Source organism: Mus musculus, chromosome 5 (genome assembly GCF_000001635.26).
Source record: "Mus musculus strain C57BL/6J chromosome 5, GRCm38.p6 C57BL/6J".
Lineage (NCBI taxonomy): Eukaryota > Metazoa > Chordata > Mammalia > Rodentia > Muridae > Mus > Mus musculus.
In genome coordinates, this window is record NC_000071.6 from 136,873,148 (window position 1) to 136,884,210 (window position 11,063).

General features: G+C 50.7%; 1 protein-coding gene across 4 annotated transcripts in view; it reads right to left on the reverse strand.

Moving 5' to 3' along the window:
- The window catches only part of Col26a1 (collagen, type XXVI, alpha 1), a 141,618-nt gene extending 131,389 nt beyond the window's left edge, over positions 1-10,229 (reverse strand). For 2 of the 4 annotated variants that reach the window (NM_001346699.1, NM_024474.3), the window contains exon 1: positions 9,703-10,068. In NM_001346699.1, coding sequence (NP_001333628.1) covers positions 9,703-9,860 — 158 coding nt within the window. In that variant the 5' untranslated portion in view covers positions 9,861-10,068. Of the gene's footprint in view, positions 1-9,414; positions 9,606-9,702 lie in introns of those variants that run through there. The other 2 variants (XM_006504362.1, XM_006504363.4) reach the window with 2 other exon arrangements.
- Positions 10,230-11,063: the final 834 nt, after the last annotated feature.

An 11,063-nucleotide genomic window follows, 5' to 3' on the forward strand; every position in this document is an offset into this window, starting at 1 on the left:
ACCAGAGCCCATGTAACCACTAGACGAAAGGGAAAGATTCAAGGTTGTCACCTATTCTCCACACACTGAGACACACCACCTGCCTTTGCCTTCCAAGTGCTGAAATTAAAGGCATGCAGCACCACCGCCAGCTAGGAATGAAGATATTTTACTTATTATTTGTTTGTTTATTTAGGTTTTATTGAGACAGGGTTTCTCTGTGTAGTCTTGGGTGTCCTGGAACTCTCTGTGTAGACCAGGCTGGCCTCGAACTCAGAGACCCACCTGCCTCTGCCTCGTGAGTGTTGGGACTAATGGCATGCCCCACCACTACCCAGCAAAGATACTTTTAAGAGACACTTGTGCCCCTTCCTTTGGCTATCGGGTTATTTATCGGGTTATTGAGACAATGGTCCCAACGAAACTGGAGTTTCCCCAGGAATCACTGGGAGGAAGAGAGCTGGAGCCTGATGCCAGTCAGAGGTAGAAACAATCTTTGAGGAAGAGAATGGAGCCAAGACAATGACAGGTAAGTGATGGGGGAAGGGGGGCACACCTGGACCGGGGCTGCTTAGCTGGCCATACATACCTTTTGCCCTGACTTAAACCGAAAGCTTTGTCAGGATACCAAAGATAGAATTTGGGATGGAGGGACCTCTGAGTTCCCCTTCCCCGTGTGGACAGCGGAATAAATATCTCTCTTTTTTGCATGTAGTTTGTGTGCACATGTGCACACACACATGTGTGTGTGTGCGTGTGTGTGTGTGTGTGTGTGAGAGAGAGAGAGAGAGAGAGAGAGAGAGAGAACTGCACATGCTGAGCACACCGTGCATGTTTCCATGGCACATGAGTGGAGGTCAAAGGGCAATTTACAGGAGTTAATATTTCTTCCCACCACCATGTGGCAACTCAGGCTGTCCGCCTTGGCAGCAAACATCTTTGTCCACCGAGCCATCTCACCAACCCTGAATTAATCTTTTTTCTGCTTTCACTATTGAATTGTCTTTTTAATTGACAGATTGAGGGACTGGTTCATTGCTTGTTAGGGCTGCCAGAACTTAGGTGACTCTGACCCTCACAACTCAAGTTAACAGTGTCGGACAAGGAGATGCAAGAAGCCAGAGGACTCACCTGTCCATGATTATGATCGGCTAACCTGGACTGAATGTTGCTTGCTCCGAGGGGAGAGGCAGCTAGAAGGGCGGGACCCCCCAAGAGATTCAGAGAACAGTATATGGTGTGTAGGTTTGCTCCCTTGTGCACTTTGTGTGAACATTCCTGAAAATCCTCTAACAGTTCGTTACTGAGGCTCAGGTCACCGCCCCAGGGGCGGCTGGTCTACGTCCAGATCACACACTCTCCAAGTGGCAATGAGGTGTGGGGCCAACGAGAGCCAAGAGAAGCTAGTGGGGATTTTTACTGCCACGGCAATGCTTTCTCTGGGAACAGATTTTTAAAATAACAGACAAGCTGAGGGAATACAGAAAGGAGATGGAATCAGAAACCTTAGGGCTTTGCGGGAAGGTGCCCAGATACATCTCTGGAGACCATTCTGTGTGATTTAAAAAAAAAAAAAAAAAAAAAAAAAAGAATTTTTTTTTTAATCCTCTGCTGGAGGAAGTGGCGTAGTAAAGTGCTTGCTGCAGGAATATGGGTACCTGAGCTCAGTCCCCAAGAGTCAAGTACAAGGCCAAGTGTGGTTGGTGTTTTCCTGTAATCTCAGCACTGGGCAGGCAGAGACAGGAGAACCCTTGGGGCTCACTGGCCAGCCAATCCAGCTGAATTGGTGAACTCCAGGCTCAATAAGAGTTAATGTCTGAGGGCTGGAGAGATGGCTTAGCACTGACTGCTCTTCTGAAGGTCCTGAGTTCAAATCCCAGCAACCACATGGTGGCTCACAACCACCTGTAATGAGATCTGACGCTCTCTTCTGGTGTGTCTGAAGACAGCTACAGTGTACTTATGTATAATAATAAATAAATCTTTGGGCCAGAGCAAGCGGGACCAACTGGAGCGAGCAGAGGTCCTAAAAATTCAACTCCCAACAACCACATGAAGGCTCACAACCATCTGTACAGCTACAGTGTACTCACATACATAAAATAAATACATAAATCTTTAAAAAGAGAAAACAACACAAGCTCAGTGGTTAAAAGCACTGATTGCTTAAAAAAAAAAAGTCAATGTCTCAAAAACTAAGGTGGCAGGCCCATGAAGTGGCTAGGTGGGTGGAGGTGACTGCCACCTAACCTGACAGCCTGAGTTCCATACCCTGAACCCACACGGTGGAAGGAGCCAATCAACTTCCACAAATCACCCTCTGATTTCCACATGTCACAGCGTGGAAGCTTACAAGCATGCACATACACATAAACAAATAATCTGTGTGTGTGTGTGTGTGTGTGTGTGTGTGTGTGTGTGTGTGTGTATGTGTGTATGTGTGTGTGTATGTGTGTGTGTGTGTATGTGTGTCTTCGTGTGTCTTCTCGCATATGTGGATAACTTGAAGGAGTTAGAAGAGAGCACCAGATCCCCTGGAGCTGGCGTTGCCTGTGATTGTGAGCTGCCCCAAAAGATGCTAGGAACAGAACTCCAGTCCTCAGCCAGACTGAGTTCAAAGTCACTGGGCCATCGCCCCAGCCCCAGGAAATGTTATTTTAAAAAGAATCAGGCCGAGCAGTGGTGGCTCATGCCTTTAGTCCCAGCACTTGGGAGGCAGGGGCAGGTGGATTTCTGAGTTCAAGGCCAGCGTGGTCTACAGAGTGAGTTCCAGGACAGCCAGGGCTACACAGAGAAACCCTGTCTCAAAAAAAAAAAAAAAAAAAAATCAGGTTTCCAGTCCTGGATGAAAGGTGTGTGCACCTACAGCCCCCCCCCTTTTTTTTTTTTTACCAACTCCAAGGCATTTGTTTCTGCCCATGTGCAACCACTAACTGTGGGGTTATCTTCCCACTAGCCAAGGGCTCCAGACCCACTGTGGGAGGTCCCATACAGAGAAGTCCTGCCAGATGATTCAGGATCTCCAAGCCACCAAGGGTATCCCTGTTGCTCTGGAATGCAAGGGACAGGCTAAATGACAACTTTCCAGTAAGGCATTCTCTGAGTGTGCCCTGGCACTGCCAGCTCGGGGCAGGGACTGCAGTCAGGATGTCCTGAGTTGGAGAGCCCATTCCTTTATTTCCGTGAACGATGCATCTAGAACCCAGGGGAGCCTCCAGTGGGAGGGAGAGAGGGGAAACCAAGGTGGACTTGAGAGGTTCCAAGATGGAGTGAGGGACTAGAAAATGATCTCTTGGGTAGCAATTTCCTCCAGTTTTAATACTCCATTCTTGAGTGAAGCTCTTTAAAACTCAGTAAGTTCCAAAGGGAGGCTTCTGAAAACTCAGGAAGTAAACAAGTAAACACACAAGTCTCTGGAAGTTCCTGAAATTTAAGAGATTCACAATGTCCCTCACCCAAGGTTCTATAAGCAGTAGACTACTGAGTAGAGGAGACTACCCAGCCTGCTGATCTGCCTGCAAGTTATCCAGAGAGCTCCATTTTTCATGAGCCATCACCCATGCTCTCGGGGATGCAGCTGCCTTGAATTACTCATGTTTTTGTAATTAACTCCTCACCCATCTTCCTGTGAGGAACTACAATTAACTCATTGGTTCACCAAGTTGGCCTTTGATTGTGCCTTTGCTATGATCTCTGCTGGTTCCATATTGTGTGTGTGTAGAAGTCTGTTCTCATCTCTCCAGAAATAGTGTTACCCAATACCATCCTAGAAAGGCCAGAAGGAGGCGAGAGGTAGCCTATCTCCTCAGTGGATATATTTCATTGTCCTATCAGATGTTACACAAAGTTAAAGAGAAGAATATTGAGTGGCTGGGGAGATGGATCAGCCATGAAAGTGCTTACCTTACAAGCCTAGGGACTTGAGTTTGACCCCCAGAACTCAGATTTTTAAAAAGCCAGGGACTTTGCAGTTGGCTTGGCAGTGGTGGTGCACACTTTCAATCGCTGCACTCTGGCGGCAGAAACAGGTGAATCTCTGAGTTCCAGGGCAGCCTGATGTACAGAGAGAGCTCAAGGATAGCCAAGGCTACACAGAGAAATCATGTCCCCCCTTCTTTCTCCCCCCCCCAAAAAAAATCCAGGGGCTGGCTAAATGGCTCAGCAGGTAAAGGCCCTTGTCACCAAAACTGAAGATCTGAGTTCAATATCTGGGGCCTACATTGTGGATGGAGAAAACCAGCCACCTCCAAACGATCTCCACCTTCTGAGACATCTGGCCACTGTCCTGGGAGGTGTCCTCAATGCTGCTCATTCCTGAGGAGGTAGAGATGGAGAGGGAGACAGAAGGAGCAGGAAGGAGGTTAAAGTGAGGGGGAGGGAGTGGCGGGAAGGCAATAGAGGAGCCAATAGTGGGGAGAAGAGTGGGGATACAGCCCTGTCATCACATTGAGGTTCAGAACCCAAACAGGCCTGCCAGACAGTTTCCCAGTGGGACACAGAATGGTTTCAGGTTCTGTGTTCACTCCATCCATCTGCACAGAGGACAGTCAGGAAATGGGCAAAAACTTTGCACATTGAGTCAAGATGTGATTGAGGTGTGTGTGTGTGCGCGTGTGTGTGTGTGTGTGTGTGTGTGTGTGTGTGTGTGTGTGTGCGTGTGCGTGCGCGTGCGTGTGCATGTGCGTGTGTGTGTGTGTGTGTGTGCGAGTGTGTGTGTGCACGTGTGTGTACATGCACATATGAGTGTGGAATCCAGCACCAGCAGCCTGTTGTCTGTACCCGCCAGGGTGCTAGGGTCACAGTAGAGTGCAGGGTCACAGACAGCTTTTTATGTGGCTGCTGGGGATTTGAACTCAAGGCCAAGGGCTTGCTGGGCAAGCACTTTAACTCACTAAGCCATCATCTTTCTTGGTCCCACAACTGAAATCCTACAAGAACAGAAACAAACACCCTGAGTAACCTGGGGTCTTCCCTGAGTAAGACTCCTCCTCATCTCTGAGAGGCGCCTGTGGAGCCTGTGCCCTAACTCTCTCTGTGACAGGTTGGACACCGAAACCCTAACACCGACAGCAGTCAGCACCACTGGAGTTATGATTTAGAAGAGCTCAGAGCTTGTGCTGGGTGTGGTGGTGCACACCTTTAATCCCAGCACTCTGGAGGCAGCCAGGACAAGTTCTACAGAGCAATTTCCAGGACAGCCGGGGCTACATTTGTCTTGAAAAGGTGAGGGAGCAAGTGGTAGGGGAGACAGAGAGAGAGAGAGAGAGAGAGAGAGAGAGAGAGAGAGAGAGAGAGAGAATGTAGCACCTACCTGGCCACTCCCCCACAGGTGGGACTGGCCAGCCTGAAGTAGGACTAGGGACAATGGTCAGTAGCAAGAGGCAGAGGTGGCTCTGTCAGACAGAGAAGGACTGAGCACAAAGCTCAGCAGGTCTGACTCTCCTGATGGGAGGCCTGGGGATGTAGCCGAGGTTGTAGAACACTAGCCCGGTGTGTGAGAGGTCCTGGGTTCAATCCCACGCAATGTATGCACCACGTATGCAAATGAGCACTCACAACCCCGGGAGGATCAGGAGCAGAGCATCATCCTTGGGGATTTCGAGGCTAGCCTGGATGATATGAGGCCCTGTATCAAAAAGCAAAAAGGAGAGGTCTGGGAGATACTCAGTCAGTAACGTATCTGCCTTTCAAGAGCAATAATCCTCAGATCCTGTGGGGACAGGAACCCAGGTGTGGTAGTACATGCTCAAAGTTCCTGTGCCCGGGAGTCAAATAAGGATTTGCACTCGCTGGACAGCCAGCCTAGCCTCCTCAGTGAGGTCCGGGTCAGTAAGAAACCGTCTTATAACCAATCTAGATGGTGTCTCAGGAAGGATGCACAAAATTGTCCTCTGTCCACCACATGTGTGTGCTCATTGGGGCATTTGAACATACGTGTGAACTCCCGTACATATCAACACGTGGACATGCGTACACACATAAACAAACAATTGGAACATGTAAAAATGAATGAGGCTAGATGAGTATTTGTCAACCTCCCAAATCCCTGCATCCCCTTCTGCTGCCAGCATCTCATGCCCACCGTGGTTTCCACAGGAACCTCATCATATGGAGCAGAAGACAGGTTCCGGGAGATTAAACAAGGCCATTCATTGGGACGATATCAGGTAGCATGGATCCTGAGAGATCGTCAACAGACCACTAAGACTACTTAAAAATGGCCTTCAAAAAAATCAGGGGCTTTCTTGTAGTTTTCCCAAAGTAACTCCAACACAGAGACCCATGCTGGGTTTCTAACAGAGATGATCAAAGAGAGCCAGATGATCTGGGTCATGAGGGCTCAGATGAGAGATTGTGTTGTGGAGGAATAGGCAGAGAGGTACAGATCTGGAACATTCTCCTCTGGTCACATGTGTATGCAAAGGGATGCACATCCAAACACACATGCACACACAGCACACATACGTATGGCACACTCACACACATACAAATTAGCTAACAGAGTTTTATTAATAAAAGTAATTCAAAAGGCCCTTGCCTAACACGTACAAAGCAGTGGGTTCAATCCCTGGACTACAGGGGTCGTGGGGGAAGCTGTGTGGCACCACTTCGTTCCATAAATGACATCACACCATACATGTATGTATGTATGTACTCTTCTATAATGTATGAGACTTGTTCACTTCTATCTTCACATATGGAAGCATACAAAGTCCACACTTTTGTGGGTGCTTGGAGATCTCTCCCAATAGGAACTTTGAAAAGATATTTCCGAACAGAATGAAAGTGATAAACTGGCAGGCAACCCTCTGTGTGTTTGGAGAATCCTTCTAATAGAAACTTTTGGAAGATATCTCCAAACAAAATGAAGGCAGTCGAGTTTCACGTGAACTTGTGTGTGCGCATGTTTTGGTGTGTTTGTGTGCGTGCACAGGGAGCGGGCAGAGGTCAAGGCCCTCAACTTGACTTTTTTGAGACTGGGTCTCTCACTGAAGCTGGAGCGCAATAGCTCAGCTAGCCTTGCTGGCCAGCAAGTCCCAGGACTCCTCCTGTCTCAGCCTCCCAACCCCTGGTACAGCAAGCACAGTAGCTCAGCACTGCAGCTCCCTGTGAACCACCTCTCCTACCCCGACCAGCAAACCTTGGCAAAGGTCAGGGATCTTCCAAGCATGACGCTCCATGGCTCCCAGCACGCACCGTTCTGCTCTCCTCGCTGCAAACGCTGATAACATTTCTGGTCATGGTCATTGAGTCTGGTATCTACTTATCCAAACTTGGCTGAATCCCGAGATGCAAATCTAGAGATTAGGGGAAGTGTGTGTGTCTGTGTGTGTCTGTGTGTCTGTGTGTCTGTGTGTGTAGTCCTCTGGCTTAGTCCCAAGACTCTCTCTCTACTCAATAACTGCTCAAACACAGTATTATAAACACATAGAAAAACTGCTTTCCAAGGCAGGCATAACAGTACATGCCTGCAACCTTAGCTACTTTGGAAGTTGAGGAAGAAGGGTCACCGGACTGAGGCCAGCGTGTGATGCACAAGTGTAAGACCAGCCCAGGCACCTTAGAGAAACTCCATCCCAGATTTTAAGTTTTCAAGGGAGCTGGAGAGAGGACTCTACGGGTAAGGCAGCTTGCGGCACAAGTGTGAGGACCCAAGTTTGAATCCCCAGCACCCATGTTCAGTTTTGTTCCAAAATGAAATCACAGCTCACACTATACAGAATGGTCTACAACTTCCCAAGCTTGCTTTCATCTTCACATATGGAAGTGTCCACAGTCCACACTGCTGTGGGTGTTTGTGTTTGTAGCTCTCTTCCAATAGAAGCTTTTAGAAAGTTATTTCCCAACAAAATAAAATCACAGGCAAACTGGCAATAATAGAACCTGGGATCTACTTCCTAGCTTCCATAACGGGGGAGGCAGTGAGAAAGCGACGATAGAACAAGTTTGGAGAACGAAGATGGCAGTCAATCCTGTGTGTTGACAATGAACTCAAAGAGTGAGACTCTCAATTCAAACGGCAGTTTTATTTTTTAAAGTACGTGTGTGTGTGTGTGTGTGTGTGTGCCCACGTGTGAGCGCAGTGCCCGCCCTCAGAGACCAGAAGAGAGCCTCAGATGCCTGGCGCTGGAGATATGAGCAAGGGGGTTCGTTCTGGGAGACCCACGCAGTGGACGCTGGGAACCAAACTCAGGTCCTATGCAAGAGCAGTAAGATAGTAACTTAATTCCTTAATCCTGTGGCGGTGTGAGGATCAAAATACACCGCGTGGAGCTAGTACAGATGCGAGGATTGGAGAGGTCGTCAAATAGGAAAGTTAAATTCGGTAAGATTAGCAAACAACTCAGTAACATATATTTGGGTGCGCTGCCTTTTCTTTGAGAATTCAAAAACCATTGAGACAGCGCTAAACCATCGGAGGAGGATAGCGCGCCACCTGGCGGTAGATGGAGAAGCAACGGACAGGTCCAGGCACTGAGGGCTGAGTGACCCCGCGCCTCCACCAAGCCCACTGCGGAGCCGTGGGATCGGGGTGGGTACCCTGTTCCAGTGTGAATTGGACAGCCAAACTTTCTTCGGCCGCCTCGACCCCCAAAGGCCGAATGGAATGGGCTCTCCAGTGTCGCCAGGCGACCGAAAGGACTCATGGCCTGGTAACTCTGGGAACTGTAGAACACAAAGCCAAGGCCGCGCAGGTGAGCCGGGCTACTCCGTGGGGACTGAACCCGGAGTCTTGTGAGTCCCGGGAGCTCCCTCTACGACTCCCGGATGCAAGTCGGTGCCATCTCCATTCGAAGCCCAGGGCCGATGGGCACAGGGCAAAAAAAAAAAAAAAAGGGAAAGGACGGGTGGGCGCGACCGGAGACCACCAAGTCTGAGGCCCCAGGTTTCCAGAACCCCTCTCACACAAGTTGGCTCCCCGAACTCTTTAGGCCCGGGGTCCCAGCAAATGATCACAATATCTATTCCCTCTCCTGCACCCGACCACAAGGCTCCTACGGTCGTGCGTTCCAGGCGTCCGTAGTCCCCAGGCCTGCGTCCTTAGCACTGGGCTACTGTGCCTCGGAGGCCACCCCACTGTTCCCCATCTCGCTTTCGGTCTCCGTGCCCTCAGGCCTCGTGGTACAAGTCCCGTGTCCTTTCTTCCCAATCACTGGACCACTTCGCCTCTTAGTCTCTGTGGTGCGTCCCCAAACACAGAGCACTCAGCAGGGGGTCACTGCGCCTTGGAGCGCGCACTGGCTCTAATTCTCACGCCCCCGTGTCCTGAATACCCCAACATCCAGCCACCACTCCTCGGAGTCCTCACTGTCCTTTGATCTAGTTCCTGCGCCCCCAGCCCCTAGCCATTACGCCTCAGAATCCCCACTGCCCGACGATCCAGCTCCGCGGCGCCTCAAACTCGATGCCTTTCGACCCCAACACCCAACAGACCTCAACTCCTCGGATCCTCTGTTGTCCCACGATCTGGCCCTCACGCCGTCGAGCCTCTGCTTCCTAACATTCGACCACCTTTTCTGTGGTCCAGTCCTTGGTCCGCTATCCCGCGTCCCCCAGCACCGGGCCAATGTTCTTCACAGCCCCTGATGTCGCTGGATCCAACCCTCCGGGACCCTGGCTCACTGTCCTGCGTTACTAGTACCCGGTCACGGCTCTTCCGAGCCCCCGCTGTCCCGGGATCCAACCATCGTGCCCCCAGGCCCGGCCACTGGCGTTACTCACCGGCGACTCGAGTAGCCGTTGCCGGGGGAGCCGGCGCCCTGCTCCGGGTAGCCGTGCTGCTGCAAGGCTGCTGCCGGGAACGGGTAGAGAAAGCCGGTGGCCAGCGCCGACCCGCACAAGCAGCAGCACGCCCATGGTAACAGCAAAACCAGCTTCATTTTGCACCGCTCTCCCGCGGGGACCTAGGGTCCCGGGAGCCGGGAGCCGATCAGGAGTGCCCCAGACCGCTGGACTGACCCTGTTGCCCCAGGCTGGAGCGCAGGGAGCTAGCCGGTGATGGCGTGAAGTCAGGGTCGGAGGTGGAAGTCGTCTTGGGGGGGGGGGGCGCCCACGCCTCTCCAGGGCCGCCTTTTCAAATTCGGCGAGGTGGGCTCTGCGCAGTCGAAGGGGGCGTGGGTCTTTCTTTTTAACCCTCAGCGGTCCAGGACTGAGGAGGTGGCTACCAAGCCGGGGGTACCCCCAGGGACACACATGTTTCCAAACACTAAATCTTACATTGTGGGCTCTTATACACATTTTGCACTTTCCATACCAAGGTGGAGGAGGATTTGGTCCCTCTCAGTACCCAGTCTTTGATCAAACACCGTGACACTGTGAGATATCACTATCTCCATTTTTCAGAGGTAGATCTTGGACTCAAGGAAAGTTAAGCAAGGTTCTGTGGTAAAAGTGTGTGCTACAGAAACCTGACACCCATATAAAAAGCCTGCCATGACACTTAACCCCATCCTTAGAGCCTCCAGCCCTGGGGCTTCTGACCGGGCTCAAGGTTCAGTGAGGGAAACCTTGAATGGAGGTAAGAAAACAAGAGGACTAGAGCCGGACACCCTATGTTACTCTCTAGCCTCAATTTACCCATGCACACGCGTGTGCATAAGCCCCCTCTCACACACACACTTAAGCCTAGCTTGTGTGGTAGTGACCCCTATAATCCCAAGGCTCCACATGCTGATTGTGAATTTGGGGCCAGCCTAAGCTTCATAGTGACAACAGTAACCCAGAAAGTACAAACGGGGTTCTGCATCTGATAGTAGCACCCACAGCACAGGCCAGTTGACAGCAATGTGGAATATTCTGGTCTTTCTCGTTAGTCACGGTGTGGAGGGAAGGTTAGAAGACAAGAGTATTTTCAAATCCAGGTGAAGAGGAGGCTGTGAGCTAACCATTTGTTGAATGTCGCCGGTATCCATGAGGCACACTTCAGATTCCTTTGGGAGGAGGCGCTGAACACCCCTCCCCATAAAGTGGGGGTCCTCCAAACCCTTCAGAGCCCGAGGGAGACATGGATGGGGGGTGTGAAAAAAGGTCCTAGGTCTAAGACGCGCATCCCATGAAGGGGCTATCTACTCTGTGAAGAGTAA